This window comes from Oryx dammah, unplaced genomic scaffold (assembly GCF_014754425.2).
Source record: "Oryx dammah isolate SB20612 unplaced genomic scaffold, SCBI_Odam_1.1 HiC_scaffold_6, whole genome shotgun sequence".
Taxonomy (NCBI): Eukaryota; Metazoa; Chordata; class Mammalia; order Artiodactyla; family Bovidae; genus Oryx; species Oryx dammah.
The window spans coordinates 42,288,696-42,307,353 of NW_024070190.1; the positions used below are offsets into that span (position 1 = coordinate 42,288,696).

The following is an 18,658-nucleotide window of genomic DNA, read 5'->3' on the forward strand; positions in this document are numbered from 1 at the left end:
TATTTAACTTATATGCAAAGTATCATGTGAAATGCTGGGCTGGATGAAACACAAGCTGGAATCAAGATTGCTGGGAGAAAAAAAAAAAAGATTGCTGGGAGAAATATCAATAACCTCAGATATGCAGATGATACCACCCTTATGGCAGAAAGCGAAGAGGAGCTAAAGAGCCTCTTGATGAAGGTGAAAGAGGAGAATGAAAAAGTTGGTTTAAAACTCAACATTCAAAAAATTAAGATCATAGCATCCAGTCCCATCATTTCATGGCAAATAGATGGGGAAACAGTGGAAACAGTGATAGACTTTATTTTGGAGGTCTCCAACATCAGTGCAGATGGTGACTGTAGCCATGAAATTAAAAGACACTTGCTCCTTGGAAGAAAAGTTATGACCAACCTAGATAGCATATTAAAAAGCAGAGATATTACTTTGCCAACAAAGGTCCGTCTAGTCAAAGCTATGGTTTTTCTGGTAGTCATGTATGGATGTGAGAAAGCTGAGTGCTGAAGAATTGATGCTTTTGGACTGCAAAGAGATTCAACCAGTCAATCCTAAAAGAAATCAGTGCTGAATATTCATTAGAAGGACTGATGCTAAAGCTGAAACTCCAATACTTTGGCTACCTGATGCAAATAACTGACTCATTGGAAAAGACCCTGATACAGGGAAAGATTGAAAGCAGGAGAGGGGGATGACAGAGGATGAGATGGTTGGATGGCATCACCTAGGAGGCCTGAGAAAGGGAAAAGCAACTTCCTAAAGGAGGCAACTAGTCTGACACTGTAGTTAGGCCTTGGTGTCCTCCTGGTGAACGTAAACATTTCACAGGATATCAAGCAAGGTCTCTGTGAGCATGATGGATGAGACAAAAATTGGGTCACTCTGAAATCGTGTCTGAACATAGACAAGACACTAACATTGTTCAAACCACACACCAAAAAAGACCAAACATTCCCCACTGATCTAAATTAGCTTTATTAAGATACCCAACCTTAGAATTATCAGTCCAACTTCCTGAGAGCATCCGACTTAGAGTAAAGCCGTGCCTTTTTCAGCCCTTTTTAAAATCACCTAACCCAAGACCAGTCCTTTCTAGTAAGTCTTTTCCAACCTCTCTAACAACTTCTTAGTGAGATGCCCCACAGTTCTCCATGGAGTGTGTACTCCCTCCCTAAAATAGTAGTAAAACCAATTTGTTCAGCCACAGATGTGTTCCTGGTGGTGTTGGACTAGAGGATGTTGACAGGTCTTAGGAATGTCACATTTTTCTCTCCACGTTTATTATTACTTGTCGCAGATCTTCAAAGAGCAGTTCCCCTGGACTAACGATCCTCAGCCAGGCAGTAAGTCCCAGGGTTGACCAGGCTCTTACGACGTGCCAGGTGCTTTATATGAGTTAATTCAGCGGTCCCCAAACTTTTTAGCACCAGGGACCAGTTTCATGGGAGGCAGTTTTTCCGCAGACCAGGTGGGAAGGAGAGTGGTTTCAGGATGATTCAAGCACGCTACATTTGTTGTGCACTTTATTTCTATTATTATTACATCAGCTCAACCTCAGATCAACAGGCATTAGATCCTGGAGTCTGGGGACCCCTGTGTTAACTCTTTTTATACCCACAATGGCCCCATGAGTCAAGAGGCTTCGTACCTCATTTACAGGTGAGGAAACGGAGGTACACAGTTTACAGTGCAACTAAGTGGCTGAGCCAGGAGTCCGAGACAGCCAGCTGACTCCGGGCTGGGGCTCCTGTGTGCGCTCCATGCTACCTTCCCCTCTGTGCTCTATGTGCTCTCACATCACTCCCGTACCAGTCGCTGGTCACAGGGCCATCAGCCTACACTGAAGGGCACACGAGAAACAGCTCCAGGACATCACGACTGGGTTTCCTGTAAGATATGGGAGAGTGTAGACCCGCAGGAAAAAAGAAATCTCCCTAATCCCATCACCAGAAATAAGTGAACTTCTTTTAAGCAGTTGGATCTTTTTTTCACCTAATGAAGACAGGAATCACATACTTCAGAAATTTCAACCTAATTTTAAGAAAGGTATGGGGTGACTTTCAGTTGAATAAACCTAACCAAGAAATATTCTCTTTGAGTTATACTTTTTAATTTTACTAATGTGGGCAAGAGAGTATTCCTGCTTGGTAGTAACAGGACTGAGTTCAGTTCAGTCACTGTCACGTCTGACTCTTTGTGACCCCGTGAACTGCAGCACGCCAGGCCTCCCTGTCCACTGCCAACTCCCAGAATTCACTCAAACTCATGTCCATTGAGTCGGTGATGCCATCCAGCCATCTCATCCTCTGTCGTCCCTTCTCCTCCTGCCTCCAATCTTTCCCAGCACTTAGCAGCAGCATATTTTTATGTTCCCAGAAAGAGGGAAGCTGAGGCATAGAGACTTGGAAGGTAATAGTTAATCTCTAGTACGATCTCAGTAAGTTAGCTTCATTTTATCTTACTTATTTTTGCAATTACCTCCCATTTGTAGCCTACTACACTGATTTTCCATTTATAAGTGATAGAAAGTTTCCTTTAAACATTATTTCAGTAAAAATTTGAGTTCATTTAAGGAAAAATGTTAAGTAAATAGTGGTACAGATGGTAGGAGACCAAACAAGGAAACAAAAATCATGGAGGTGTTTTGTAAAAACCTGACTCCAGTTTCCTCTTTGCCTTGGATGCTGGAAAGGCAGTTTACCTCATTAGTCATTGATGTCAAGGGTACAGTTCACTCCATGAATTTCTCCTTCCAGTCTAAGCCTGGCTTTATCTTGTATCTCCTCTGCACTGTACCCCTGCCTTCCTGTTTTGCCACTCTATTTCCTTTAGGAAAAAAATAGGGTAGTGGGTGAGGGTTGGAGAGACATAATAAAGAATATCCCTTTGCTTTAATAATACCTGTCCCAAAAGTAGAGCTAACCCCAGCTACCTATCTTGCTAAGTGAGGTACTGAGAGCTCTGCGAGAAAAACCTAGCCCACCTCATTTCCTCTAGTCCAGGGAAGTTTTAATTCCTCAAATCGGGCTGGATCTGTATGTCTAAACCTGCCTGGATAGCAGATTCTCTGGCTTTCCTGCATCCCATCTTAGAGTCATCAGGAGACCCGGTTCCTATACAACGTGTGAGTGAATGAAAGTGCTTCAGTGGAAAAGTAAGGGACACTCCCCGTGAGCACCCCCTCCCCTTTCCTGGAGGGCAGCCCCAAGCCCTTCTGTGCACCTCCCTCCTCTTTCCAATGGGGGAAGTTCTCGGTGACCCCACGGAAGCCTGAGAGGTGGGGGGGGGGTCAAGGCAGGGATGGAAAGAGGACCCCCAGGGACTGGGAGGGGAGATGGACAAAAGCAGAACAACGCCTGGGAGCCGGAGCAGGGCAGCCCCATACTCCCCGGAAAGCCTGGAAAGCCGGGGCTAGCATCTCGTCTCTTTGGAGAGTTCTCAGGAAGTTTGGGGGAGGGGCGCGCGGCTCTCTCCTGTTCTGGGAGGGTGAGAGGACTGCAGCCGCCGCAGGTCTCGGAGCTGTCACGTTCGCCCCCGGCTGCGGGCCGGGTCTGCGGGGCGCGGGCAGCGCGCGCCGGGCGGCATGGAGGGACTGGTCCTGCTCAACGCTCTGGCCACCCGGCTCCTCTTCGTGCTGCACTCGCTGGTTGGAGTCTGGCGAGTGACCGTGGTGAAGAAGGAGCCGTGGTACTGGCTGCTGGCACTGCTTAATCTCTTGCTCTTTCTGGAAACGGCGCTGACCCTCAAATTCAAGCGCGGCAGAGGCTACAAATGGTGAGCGCACCCCGGGAGAGGGAGGGCGCTCCGAGTCCCTGGGACGCTCCCCTGGGGCACTCTTGGCCGGCCCTGGGGCCCATCTCCTTGCAGGCTGCCGATTCTTGACTGGGATGCGGACCCCCTTTGTCCTCTCTGGGAGCGTCGAAGCAGCGCGGGTTGCTTGGGCATCTCTTGGGCACGCCGAAGTGCCCCCAGGGTCCCAGGGCAACACGGGGAAGGCTCGAGTCGCACCCACGTGCCACCCAGTCCCAGGGCTGGCAACTTGGAAGACGGGAAAAAGAAGGGAAGCGCTTGCTTGCTCTGCGGAGAGTGCATCAGGAGTGTCAGGCCCTCTGCATTCTGAATTTGAGGTGTGAGTGTGCACAGTCTAGCCTGGGTGCGTGCAGTTATGGGAATGCTCTTCTCTGGGCAGACTTGTGTGAGAGCTTGTGCGCATCGGGCAGCGTCCAGGGGCGAGAAGCCACTCTCAGCATATCTGTGGTTTTAGCCGCTTCGCTTGTGCCAGCCCAGGGCGTCCTGGCTTGGCATCAAGCCCTGTGAAGCATCCGGGGTTGCTTCACAGCCTTGGTTAGTAGTCAGTCCATCTTGTCAAAGCGGGGTTGCGATGCTGTAGAAGGGACTAGCAGGCAGTGGTTCAGCCTTAAACTCAACGTGCCACCCTACAGGTTCTGCCTGATGCTTTATTTCCTTCCCAGAGACTTGGATGGCAATCAAAGAATTGACAGAAAGATTTCCTGCCATTTACAAGACCGTCTATCTCTATCGCTCCACTCCCAGGAGGTTTACATCCCAACTATATGAGTTAGTCCTCTTCCTGTATTATTATTTTTTTTAAAGAGTCTGTGTTTTCATGTATGTCCATATTTTTTAAAAAAATCCTACTGCTATGAAAAAGAGAAAAATACTATTAACCAATTCAAGAATTATATACATGATGGCATATTAGGTAAAAAAAGAAAAAAACCCTTTTGATGATTTTACATATTAAACTATAACAGGCTGTGTATTTCACGACAATCCAAGGGAGAGAATGTGTTGTCTCTTAAAATGATGTGACTCTTCCTTAAATTTTCCAATGTTGAAAAATTTCTAGAATTATCAGTGAAGAAATTATTCAAGTAGAACCTTAATTTAATACAATAAGGAGTGGAACCACGTCACTAACCCTACCGTCATTAACAGCTTATTAAATAGGAGAGATCTGAGGTACTTTTCAGCGTGTCTTTTGGAAGTCTCAAAGATAAATGGTATTAGTTCCCCAGATAAGCCTTAGGGTTAAAGAAACAAAAGGGAGAAAAGTGTTCATCTAGCAAGCATTTCACTTGAGACTGATTTAGTGTTTACTGAGTAGCTTTAACATGCTGGGGTAGAAAAGATCTTCAGTAAGGAGAGGATGAAGACTGAGGCTGATATATGTTCCATGGAAATAGTCCTGCCAGCAGCCACCATCAGGGCTCTGGAAAAAATGTCAGCCTCAGAAAAAGGACGAGCTTAACTGGCGCTGAAACATCCTCTTTCTTCTCCAAGAGTGGACAAGAGGGCTCAGTTCACATTAAGTCAAAATTGCATGCCAGTTGTGTAGAAATACTCTAGTCGATGGCACCTTCACCATTGACCACTGGCTGCTAAGATGGACATGTAACTTAAAACCAAGAAAAGAAAAAAGGCTGGGACCAAAACAGGTGATGGCCAATGTGTCGGGTTAAACAGGAAACTAGGGGCATGTTTGTGTAGAGAGTATGGACTCAAAATCAGACAGATAATGGAGTAAAATCTGGGTTTTCCTACTTACTTGCTGTGAGGCATTGAACAAGTTACTTAACCTTTTCCAGTCTCAGTTTCCTTATCTATAAATACATATCTTATAGGTTATTATGAATTAGATGAAATGATACATGTTGATGATCAGTGAATACAAAAGAGATGGTCTTTTCGAGATTCTAGACTTTTTCTTATTAAAAATTATTCTATGTTAAGTGGACACATTTTCAAGTTAAAAAACTTTATTTGAGAGGCTAGCCAATAAACCATTGGTTCAGAGCCAAAAAGTAGAAAACAATTCTCACCTTTATTTCAGAATATATTTTATATTATAGCCAAAGTGTGTAAAGTGAAAGTGTTAGTCACTCAGTCATGTTCAACTCTTTGCAACCCCATGGACTAGAGCCCTCCAGGCTCCTCTGGACATGGAATCCTCCAGGCAAGAATACTGGAGTGGGTTGCCATTTCTTTCTCCAGGGGATCTTCCCAACCCAAGGATTGAACCCTGGTCTCCTGCATTACAGGAGGGTTCTTTACCATCTGAGCTATCTTGTATATAGCACTAAAAAAAAAAAAAAAAATGCTGACTCAATATCTAGACTGTATTTGAGAATATGCCAAAAAAAAAAAAAAACAAAAAACCTTGATAGACTTGGTTTATTATACAAATTCAGGAAAAAAGGAATCTTTGTAAAATGATCTAAATACAAATGCAATTAGTAAAACTTTGTTCTACTGATGCTATCAACTACAACTGAGTCTATAAATATCATTTGCATGATGGACGAAGCTCACACAATGTTCTTTCATGAATTTGAGGAAAAAAATCAGAAAATGGAATGTTAAAATGATATTTTAAAAGACAAAGTTATGGCAGTATCTATACCTCTATGAACATGTTACTATAGAGATCTATATAAATATATATGTTATCTTTTAATCCATTTGTCTTATATCTTTTATTCTACCCTATAGAACCGAAAGTACCTGTATATAAAGACATATATTCAAAAATAATAAATTTCATCTTGATAGTGGAAAATAGAGCTAAAAGCGACCTGACCATTCATCCAGAGATTGGCTGAAAAAGTGTACACCACCCATACTATAGAATATTTTGCTGGTATTGAAAATAATGTGGTAGGTTTTAGTATTGACTTTGAGGATTGTCCATGATACATTGTCAGGATAAAGTTACAGCGTTGTATATATTATTGCCTCAGTTTCTTTAAAAACAAACTTATCAAAGAATTAGCCTTTATATCAATTGAATACATTATCTATTTACTAGTCAAGAAGAGGGAGGTGGAGGGGAGGGTAGCTGGCAGGGAGGAGGAGGGAGAGAATAACAGGAGAAAAAAAAGAAGAGAAAGGAAGAGGAGAGAGACGGAAAACCCTCTCATTAAAAATCAATCCATCAATTGAGGTCTGAACGGTGGACTAAACTCTGTGCATACATGAAATGAAAGTATCTTTTCTGGAACATTAGATCTATAAGCCTCCTTTAGACTGCTCTGGGCTGGTTTGAACTTTTTTCTTTTTATTAAAATTTGCACCTGGTCCCAAATAAATCAAATCTATAGAAATAATGGGGCAATAAACAGAGCTATAGAGGAAAATGTGAACAAAATTTCTTGTAACGTAGCAAACATATTACACTTATCCAAAGAATGTTTCTTTAGCTATTCTTTGGAAAGGAAAAATGGAACTAGAGCTGCTGAGCTCAGCTGTCCAGGGACAGGCAGCATTACATCAGCACTAAGAACTTGCCAGTTGGAAAAGCTTAATTTTGGGGGATCATATAGGATAAAGAAGGGAAGCCAATGACACATTCCTTATGAAGTCCAAGAAATGTGTGCTGGTGGAATTTGGTTCTTTTGCCCTAGTATTTATGAATTTCATCTGCTATTCACTTATATTCATTTAAGATAAAAATTAGTATCACTGCTTTATTTTTAAAAAAACTTTTCATTTTATATTGTAGTATAACCAGTTAACAATGTTGTGACAGCTTCAGGTGGACAGCAAAGGGACTCAGCCTTACATATACATGTAGCCATTCTCCCCCAAACTCCTCTCCCATCCAGACTGCCACATAACACTGAGCAGAGTTCCCTGTGTTGGTTATACATTTTAAATATAGCAGTGTGTGCCTGTCCATCCCAAACTCCTGAACTATTTCTTCCCCCTCATTCTCCCCCCAGCTCCCCCACAACCATAAGTTCATTCTCTAAGTTTGATTACTGCTTAATTTTTTCCTTGATTTTATTTTCTATTGTCTGGGCAACAGTCAAAAGGATCTGTGAATTACCATTTGCATGCCCGTGTGCTAAGGCGCTTTAGTGGTGTCTGACTCATTGCAACCCTATGGACAGTAGCCTGCCAGGCTCCTCTGTCCATGGGATTCTCCAGGCAAGAATACTGGAGACACTTGCCATGCCCTCCTCCAGGGGATCTTCCTGACCCAGGGATCGAACTGCATCTCTCATATCTCTTGCATTGGCAGGTGGGTTCTTTACCGTGAGTGCGACCTCAGAAGCCCCGTGAATTATCATTTAGGTAGAGTCCAGTAGAGGACAAGATTTCCAGTTCCTTTCCAGCTAATACTGGTAAAACATTGCTCAGGAGAGAAAAAAAGTGACCAAGACTTTGACAAATTTGAAGACTGTTCACTTTCAAGCAGACATTATCTGAGAATATGTAAAAATCTAAGTTTAATTTATTGCTGGAAGTACAGAATTTTAAGCACTGAGCTTTCTTCATCAAAATTTCAAGAATACAAGGTACATATTTTGAGTGAACAAAATCTCTTACTGACTTGGTGACTTCATTATTTCTCTTTCCCTTTATTAAGTTGCATCAGACAACCACTTTTGTTCACTTGCTTAATAAGTGGGCATGACACACTAGATTCTATGTGAAGAAACAGAAAGCAAACACATTTGAGGTTTTAAAATCAAAGGTAGCAGTTCAATGATGTGTTCAAATATGTGGGGATAAGAATTATTGTGAATATTTAGCATTTGGTGATGTTCAGGCTCTTTCAAGTGTTTTACAGAATTTCCCACGTGATCTTGACAGCGGCTATAGTTGTTTTCTGTTTTCTCCCATTTTGAGATGAGGAAGCTGAGACACAAAGCTGTTAAATCATTGTACTTGAGATCACTGAGTTGGCGATTGGAAGAGCAAGGATATGAATACACTAACAATTTCCCAGAGATAGGATGTGAGGAGGAGTGATAGCAGGGGTGGGGGTTGGCGTGGGAGAAGGAGGCAGGGTGGGGGTTATGGTGTGTAGGGAAGGGGAGGGGACTTTACAGCATGTGAACTGGAGCAGGAAAAACGGGTGAGAGAGAAGTGGAGGCTGGGTAGGTGATGGACATCCTGAGGGAAGTGAGGGTGGGGAAAGAGAGCACTTTTCTCTGGAAGAAGCACAGAGCCTTATTACTCTTCATTCAGCAGAAATACCTGGTACATCTCCAACGTGTTAGATATTCTTTTTAGTGCCAAGAAAGTGGAGGTGAATAAAACAGGTAAAATCCTGCTCCAAAAGAACTCATGTTTTAGTTAGAGGACTCAGAAAATAAATAAATAATAAACAGGTGTGCTGAGGGGGAATTGGATGAAGAAGGTCAAAAGGAACAAACTTTCAGTTATGAGACAAATACGTATGGGGGATGAGATGTACAACGTGACTGAAACAATGCTGCTCTACGTTAGATATGAAAGTGCGCGCATGTGTGCTACTGTGCCTGAGTGATAACCGCTTCACTTCGGTCTGACTCTGTGTGCCCCTATGAATTATAGCCTGCCAGGCTCCCCTGTCCATGGGATTCTCCAGGTAAGAATACTGGAGTGGGTTGCCAGGGCCTCCCCTCCTCCGAGGGATCTTCCTAACTCAGGGACTGAACTCCAACTCGTGTCTCTTACGGCTCATGCATTCGCCTGCAGGGTCTTAGCCACTAGCGCTACCTAGGAAGCCCCAGGTGAAAGTGGTTGAGAGTAAATCTTAAAGAGTTCTCATCATAAGGAAAAATATTTTTTCCTATTGCTTTTATTTTGTATCTATATGAGATGATGGATGTTCATTAAACTTATGTGGTCATTATTTCATGATGTCTATAAGTCAAATAATTATGCTGTATACCTTAAACTCATACAGTGCTGTGTGTCAATTATTCCTAGTGAAATGGGAAGAAAAAAAAAACCCAGATGTGCTGATAAATAGCAATAAGCAAGTAAACAAGTGAGTGAGCAGAACAGTGAAGGGCTAAATGGGCTGGGTTATAGATGGATGGAGGACTTGGGAAAGGTTCTACTGAGTGGAAAGTGAGATGTCTTGCTGGGAGGTGATCGGGGAGCTGAGCCTGTGAGAGAGAGGAGTCAGGCATGGGAAGAGCCAGGGAGGCAAAAAAAGGACTGAGAGAAGGAAGAGCTAAGCATGTCCTGGGTCACTTCTGACACCCTCCCAGGAGACAGAGAAGTACTGACTTTCTCTTCGACTCTTCATTGTCTCTTCTCACCATGTCCCCTTCATCTAGGTGAAAAATTCCTTCTAAATTTTATATTTTACCATATCTCATTTTTTTTAAAAAAATGGAAGCATAGTTGATTTATAATGTTTTAGGTGTACAACATATGATTCAGTTATATATATGTATTCAGTTATACATATATATAACTGAATCACTACAGAAAGACTATATATACATACATATATATATCATATGTATATGTATATATATATGTGACTGTATGTAGTCTTTTCAGATTCTTTCCCAGTATAGGTTATTACAAGATATTGAATATAGTTCCCTGTGCTATATAATAGGTCGTTATAGTTTATCTATTTTATATACACTAGTGTGTAACTGTTACCATATCTCATTTGAAACATCATATGTTAGAAAATGCCTGGGTGGCCTCCAACTAAACACAGGAAAGATAAATTAGGAATCAAAAGAGATTCTGTCCTAATTTCATTGCAAATTCAATTCAATTCTGTAAAAAAACTCAATGAAATGTTTTGATTATTCAACTGTACAATATTTAGAGGGTTCAAAGGGAGAAATGAAAAACCTAGATTAGAGAGATATCATATGAAGTCTGATCATGAACAAGTTCTGAGTAGCAGAGAAGAGCTTTGTTGGATACAATTCTGTAGTATTTGATAGTATGTATATCCCTCTACGAAGAGTGCTTACAAAAATGCCACAGAGAAAGCTGGGGAATACAAGTACTCTTTCCCCCATCTTTCGGGGTATCAGAGAGGATGAAATGCAAGTGTAAAAAAGGAGACCCTATGATTCCCATGTGGCCAACGTGGGCACTAGAAATTCTCCCAGGAGATAAACTATTTCTTTCCTTACATTTGCTGCCCAAATAGCGAATTCATACGGACTGCCTGATAGCTCTCCTTAACTTTTTTAGTTAATAATACTAACAGTTTCCACTGTGCACTGGATTTATCAGCACTGCCTGCAGCGTATATAGAGTTTTACAATACTCATTATCTTCGTGTTTATGTGTGTTTGTGTGTAGGCATTTTCTATCCTGAGCCTTGCTGTTGTTCAATCACTCAGTCCTGTCTGACTCTTTGCAACCCCATGGTCTGCAGAACGCCAGGTTTGCCTGTCCTTCACCATCTCCTGGAGTTTGCTCAAACTCATGTCCATTGAGTAGGTGATGCCAACCAACCAACTCATTCTCTGTCACCCTCTTCGCCTCCTGCTCTCAAACTTTCCCAGCATCAGGGTCTTTTCCAATGCAAAAGAGCGACTTAAAATTGCATCATTTTTGTAGGCATGTACTGAACGCTACCAGTAAATGACTTTGTTTTCAGGGATCTGAGTCATGGTTTAGGAAGAAGACTCTTACGTTATCTTGAATTAGCATTATGCTTTATTTTCAAGAAAAAGTCATATTTTCTTATTTTGTTTCACGAGGGACTTGTTCAGTTCAATTTAGTCGCTGAGTCATGTCCGACTCTTTGTGACCCCATGGACCGCAGCACGCCAGGCCTCCCTGTCCATCACCAACTCCCAGAGTTTACTTGAACTCATGTCCATTGAGTCGGTGATGCCATCCAACCATCTCATCCTCTGTCTTCCCCTTCTCCTCCTGCCTTCAATCTTTCCTAGCATCAGGGTCTTCTCAAATGAGTCAGTTCTTCGCGTGAGGTGGCCAAAGAATTGGAGTTTCAGCTTCAGCATCAGTCCTTCCAATGAATATTCAGGACTGATTTCCTTTAGGATGGACTGGTTGGATCTCCTTGCAGTTCAAGGGACTCTCAAGAGTCTTCTCCAACACCACAGTTCAAAAGCAACAATTCTTTGGTGCTCAGCTTTCTTTATAGTCCAACTCTCACATCCATACATAATTACTGGAAAAACTAGAATTTTACCTAGATAGACCTTTGTTGGCAAAGTAATGTCTCTGCTTTTTAATGTGCTGTCATGGTTGGTCATAACTTTTCTTCCAAGGAACAAGTGTCCTTTAATTTCATGGCTGCAGTCACCATCTGCAGTGATTTTGGAGCCCCCCAAAATAAAAAAAGTCAGCCACTGTTTCCACTGTTTCCCCATCTATTTGCCATGAATGATGGGACCAGATGCCATGATCTTAGTTTTCTGAATGTTGAGCTTTAAGCCAACATTTTCACTCTCTTCTTTCACTTTCATCAAGAGGCTCTTTAGTTCTTCTCCACTTTCTGTCATAAGAGTGGTATCATCTGCATATCTGAGGTTATTGATATTTCTCCCGGCAGTCTTGATTCCAGCTTGTGCTTCATCCAGCCCAGTACTTATCATGATTTACTCTGCATATGAGTTAAACAAGCAGGGTGACAATACACAGCCTTGACATACTCCTTTCTCTATTTGGAACCAATCTGTTGTTCCATGTCCAGTTCTAACTGTTGCTTCCTGAGCTGCATACAGGTTCTCAAGAGGCAGGTCAGGTGATCTTGTATTCCCACCTATTTCAGAATTTTCCACAGTTTGTGTGATCCACACAGCAAAAGGCTTTGGCATAGTCAATAAGCAGAAGTAGATGTTTTCTGGAACTCTCTTGCTTTTTTGATTATCCAACGGAAGTTGGCAATTTAATCTCTGGTTCCTCTACCTTTTCTAAAACCAGCTTGAACATACTGAAGTTCATGGTTCATGTACAGTTGAAGAATGGCTTGGAGAATTTTGAGCATTACTTTGCTAGCATGTGAGATGAGTGCAATTGTGCGGTAGTTTGAGCATTCTTTGGCATGGCCTTTCTTTGGGATTGGAATGAAAACTGAAATTTTTCCAGTCCTGTGGCCACTGCTGAGTATTCCAAATTTGCTACCATATTGAGTGCAGTACTTTCACAGCATCATCTTTTAAGTTTTGAAATAGCTCAACTGGAATTCCATCACCTCCACTAGCTTTGTTCATAGTGATGCTTCCTAAGGCCCACTTGACTTCATAATCCAGGGTGTCTGACACTAGGTGAGTGATCATACCATCATGATTTTCTGGGTAGTGAAGATCTTTTTGACATAGTTCTTCTGTGTATTCTTGCCACCTCTTCTTAAAATTTTCTGCTTCTGTTAGGTCCATACCATTTGTGTCCTTTATTGTGCCCATCTTTGCATGAAATCTTCCCTTGGTAGCTCTAATTTTCTTGAAGATCTCTCTAGTCTTTCCCATTCTATTGTTTTTCTCTATTTCTTTGCACTGATCACTGAGGAAGGCTTTCTTATCTCTCCTTGCTATTCTTTGGAACTCTGCATTCAAATGGGTATATCTTTCCTTTTCTCCTTTGCTTTTCACTTCTCTTCTTTTCACAGCTATTTGTAAGGCCTCCCCAGACAGCCATTTTGCCTTTTTGCATTTCTTTTTCTTGGGGATGGTCTTGGTCACTGCCTCCTGTACAATGAATGTCACGAACCTCTGTCCATAGGTACTCTGTGTATTAGATCTAATCCCTTGAATCTATTTGTCGCTTCCACTGTATAATCATAAGAGTTTTGTTTTAGGTCATACCTGAATGGTCTAATGGCTTTCTCCACTTTCTTCAATTTAAGTCTGAATTTGGCGATAAGGAGTTTGTGATCTGAGCCACAGTCAGCTCCCAGTCTTGATTTTGCTAACTGTATAGAGCTTCTCCATCTTTGGCTGCAAAGAATATGATCAGTCTGATTTCGGTGTTGCCCATCTGGTTATGTCCATGTGTATAGTCTTCTCTTGTGTTGTTGGAAGATGGTGTTTGCTATGACCAGTGTGTTCTCTTGGCAAAACTCTATTAGCCTTTGCCTTGTTTTACTGTGCACTCGAAGGCCAAATTTGCCTGTTGCTTCAGGTATTTCTTGACTTCCTATTTTGGCATTCCAGTCTCCTATAATGAAAATGTCATATTTTGGGGGTGTTAATTCCAGGTCTTGTAGGTTTTCATAAAATTGTTCAACTTCAGCTTCTTCAGCATTACTGGTTGGGGCATAGACTTGGATTACTGTGATATTGAATGGTTTGCCTTGGAAACAGAGATCATTCTGTCATTTTTGAGATTTCATCCAAGTACTGCATTTCAGATTCTTTTGTTGACTATGATGGCTACTTCATTTCTTCTAAGGGATTTTTGCCCACACTCGTAGATATAATGGTCATCTGAGTTAAATTCACCCATTCCAGTCCATTTTAGTTTGTTGATTCCAAAAATGTTGATGATCACTCTCTTGCCATCTCCTGTTGACCACTTCCAATTTGCCTTGATTCATAGACCTAACATTCCAGGTTTCTATGCTATATTGCTGTTTACAGCATCAGACTTTACTTCCATCACCAGTCATATCCACAACTGGGTGTTGTTGTTTATTTGGCTCCATCCCTTCATTCCTTCTGGAGTTATTTCTCCACTAATCTCCAGTAGCATATTGGGCACCTACCAACCTGGGGAGTTCATCTTTCAGTGTCCTATTTTTTTGCCTTTTCATACTGTTCATAGGGTTCTCAAGCAAGAATACTGAAGTGGTTTGCCATTCCCTTGTCCAGCGGACCACGTTTTGTCAGAACTCTCCACCATGACCCATCCATCTTGGGTGGCCCTACACAGCTTGGCTCAGTTTCATTGAGTTAGGCAAGGCTGTGGTCCATGTGATCAGATTGGTTAGTTTCCTGTGATTGTGGTTTTCAGTCTGTCTGCCCTCTGATGGAGAATGATAAGAGGCTTAGGAAACTTCCCAATAGGAGAGACTGAATGAGGGGGAAACTGAAGACTTGGGACTTGGGATCAAAACAATAATTTTGTCTGCATTTAAAATGGGACTCCTAGGAAGCTGAACCAGTGAATGATACCCATGTTTTTCTCTGCATACTATGCCCACCTGACATATTCAGAGCTGAAAGTTAAGGTTTTAATAGTTTATAATTACTTGTACTTGTTTGGGAGAAAATCAAAATGCAAATTAGTATGGGCAGCTCCCATGAGTCAGTATATATATATATATATATATATATATATAAAATTTAGAATTAGATATATATCTAAGGGCTTCCCTGGTGGTTCAAACAGTAAAGAATCTGCCTGCAATGCAGGAGACCCCGGTTCAATCCCTGGATGAAGACGATCCCTGGAGAAGGAAATGGCAACCCACTCCAGTATTTTTACTGGGAAAATTTCATGAACAGAGGAGCTTGGCAGGGCACAGTCCACGGGCTTGCAAAGAGTCAGACCTGACTGAGCGAATAACACACGCATACATATCTAATATCTATCTAATTTTAAATGTCATGTATTTCTGCTTCTCATAGCAGTGGCATTATCATCCATACAGCAGCAGGACACATCTGAATACCTTCACTTTTCCATCAAGGGAAGATTCACCTTTACTTCCAGGTTTATTTTCCCCATGTGCATGTCCCTCCCTATTTCAGAAATTCCTCTAAAATACTGATGTCATTGTGTCAGACCTGGGGTATATAAATCATTTTGCTAAAGAAAATCAGTGTTTTTTTAAAAATAGGTTTTTGACATGCAGTTTTTGAAAAAATGAACTTTCTTTCAAAGTCACACTAATGGTTTTTAACAATTCATAACTATTAATATAAAATGCCAAGGTGGAGTTGATTTTATTTTCTCTGAATATAAACTTACCACCCATAGTTGTTCAGGGAAGGGAGTTATATTTTATCTTTGGGCTGTCCAAGAGGTAGCTGGTGTAACACTGACTTAATATTGTATGCTTATTAGAATAAAAATGAGTAATCTTGGGAAAAAAAGAAGTCGTCTCTATGATGCATGCCCTTGCCGGCCCTAGTTGGGTCCTGTAGGGGTCCTTTGCTTTCTTATCCCCTTGACTCAGTTGCCTGTTCCACACACCTATTCTATTATTAGGAAAAGCCTCTTAATAAATTGGCTGTGCCATTTTCTGACAGTCTGTTAATAATGGGGATGAGGATGGTGATGAAAGTGATGGTGATGCTGATCATGGAGATGGTAACAGTTACTGAGATACGGAGTACTGATGATGCTCCAAGCCTGCTTCTATCCATTATCTCATGTAATCCTCACAATGACCTGATGAATTCATTTTTATCTTTATTACCATTTTAAGATGAGGATGCTGCATAGCAAGGCTAGATCACTTATCAAAAGTCACAACTAGCAATAATAAATCATAAAAACAATCCTAGCATCTGTGAACCCTCACTTTTCTTGAGCCAGACTTTTGCATTGAATGGATTCCCTCATTCACTGCTCACAAAAGCCCTGGTGCTATTTCTTGCTTGTAAATGAGGAAGCCAAACTCAGAGAAGTACTCCCATGCCAGGACTGAGCTCCATCACCTAGTTGCTGTACTCTACATTCAGCAACCAAACTGGGTTTTGCTGTGGACAGTACAACTACAGACATTTTTGGGGTCAAGTATTCTCTTTGGTACAGAAAGGGTCAAAGTATTTTCTCTGTTTCAAAATTGGGTAGGTAAATCCCAGGTGATTTGCTAAATGAACGCTAGAATGGTTTTGCTTAGAAGAGAATGCAGAAAATTTAAGGGACTTTCCTGGTGGCCCAGTGGCTAAGACTCTTCTGTGCTCCCAATGTAGAGGGGCCTGTGTTTAATCACTGGTCAGGTAACTAGATTCATAAGAAGAGTTTGCATGCTCTAACTAAAGATCCCATATGCTGCAACTTAAGAAAGAAAGAAAGAAAAAAGATCCTGCATGCCACAAGTAAGGCCCACAGAGCCAAATAAATACATAAGTATTTTTTAAAAAAGAAGAAAATTTTAGACTAGACACAGCCACAGCTCAGAACATCCCTTTAAAATCAAAGTAGATGCAAAAGAAGATAGAAAAGGGGAAAAATTCTAGACTGTTTTCATGGGTCCTAAAGTGAACAACCAAACTCTTCCACAGAACAGAAATAAATACCACTGTCTTTCACAGAGTGAGATATTAAAGTTATACATAAATAACATCCATAATCCATTGAATCCTGTGAGAGACCATTAAAATTCCTGTAGTCATTATCACTTAAGTTTACTTGTTCATTAAACATTCATTTATTATACTCGGCACTGTGATGGTGTTCTTGAAGGAACATAAAACATACGGAGTTATATGAGGACAAGACAAAACAATACTCTGAGTACCAAATAATTTTTGACAGATTAAGTCCAAAAGAGCAGAAAGGCTGCAGAATAAAAATACAGTCTGTGCAATAGGCTTTTTAGACAAGGAAAATGTCTTAGTTATATGCTTTAGGTCCTGACCTTTAAAGTGGCTGGTGGTTTTACAAAAGTGAAGAGAAGAAAAGGGAGAAGGGCTTTTCAGGTTGAGGGAATGGTGGCGATAGGGTTTCAGCTGGAACCAGTTCATTTAGGAAGAGGTCATGATGTTCTCTGGATCAGAATTTTTATGAGAAAAAACAGTAATGTAGATCATAGAATCGATGCATATTTTGTCCCTACAGCTCATTTAGTCATTGTGAGGCATTTTCCTGAGCTTTGAATGTGAGCAACTTCAATTTTAATAGAGTTTGTTCTTGCCTTAGATATCCACTTGGAAATTTTTAAGTGAAATATATAATATTAATTTTGCTGGAGGTTGATATTATAGTTTGAGAATATTCCTTTATGAAAGAAAACATTTACGGTCTTCCCTGGTGGTCCAGTGGCTAAGCCTCCTCACTTCCAATGCAGGGAGGCTGAGTTTGATCCCTGGGTAAGGAACTAGATACCACGTGACTCAACTAAGAGTTCCCATGGCGCAACTAAAGATCCTGTGTGCCACAACTAAAGATTTCACATGCCTCAATGAAGATGGAAGACCTCACATGCCACAACTAAGACTCAGCACACCCAAACAAACTTAAAAAAAAAATTTAAAAACCAAAGTCAGCAACAACAAATCACGAAAGCTCTAATTAAGAGTGCTAGTATTCACCTTCACAAGTATTCCCCTTTTTATAAAACCTAAATGTGGGCATTTTTCAAACGCTTGCAAATGCCATTACAATAAGTATTCCTGACCAATTTGAAATCCTGTCTTTTTTGTTCTCATTATTAGCCTGTTGTTTTTTTGCTTAGTTGTGTCTCTGAGCCTACCAGGTTCTTCTGTCCATGTGATTCTCCAGGCAAGAAAACTGGAGCGGGTTGTCATTCCCTTCTCCAAGGGGATCTTCCTGACCTGGGGATTGAATCTGCGTCTGCTACATTCCAAGCAGATTTTCGACCATTTGAGCCACCTCCCCGCTAAAGATCATGGACAAAACAAACCCATCGTGTGATCTTGGTACCTGGTGAAACGTACACATTTCATATTCAGATCTCCGTTTGTCGGGCATTCTCACCAGCTTATGGCCATTTGGTTGTGGCCTGTCTTCCTCCTGCCAAGTCCTTCCTTTCATTGGCAGACACAGGCAAAGGACTCTAGGAGGGAGGTGCAGATAAGAGGCTTCCTAGGCATCCGGGGGCTGTGTGCTCTGCAGGAGCACTCGGTGCATTCTGAGGGGTGGCAGAGAGATAGATGGTAGCTGGAGGCCATCCTATCTGTTGCCCTCTCTCCCTGTGCTAACAGAGAGGCCTTCTGAGCAGCCCAGATGCAAACCCTGGCCCACTTTCAGAAACCAGTCTACATGTAAGGAGGAC

General features: G+C 41.6%; 1 protein-coding gene across 1 annotated transcript in view; it reads left to right on the forward strand.

Moving 5' to 3' along the window:
* Positions 1 to 3,573: 3,573 nt before the first annotated feature.
* Positions 3,574 to 18,658, forward strand: part of TMEM26 (transmembrane protein 26) — a 67,567-nt gene continuing 52,482 nt past the window's right edge. Inside the window, exon 1 of the mRNA XM_040242302.1 lies at positions 3,574 to 3,774. Coding sequence (XP_040098236.1) covers positions 3,584 to 3,774 — 191 coding nt within the window. The 5' untranslated portion in view covers positions 3,574 to 3,583. The remainder of the gene's footprint in view (positions 3,775 to 18,658) is intronic.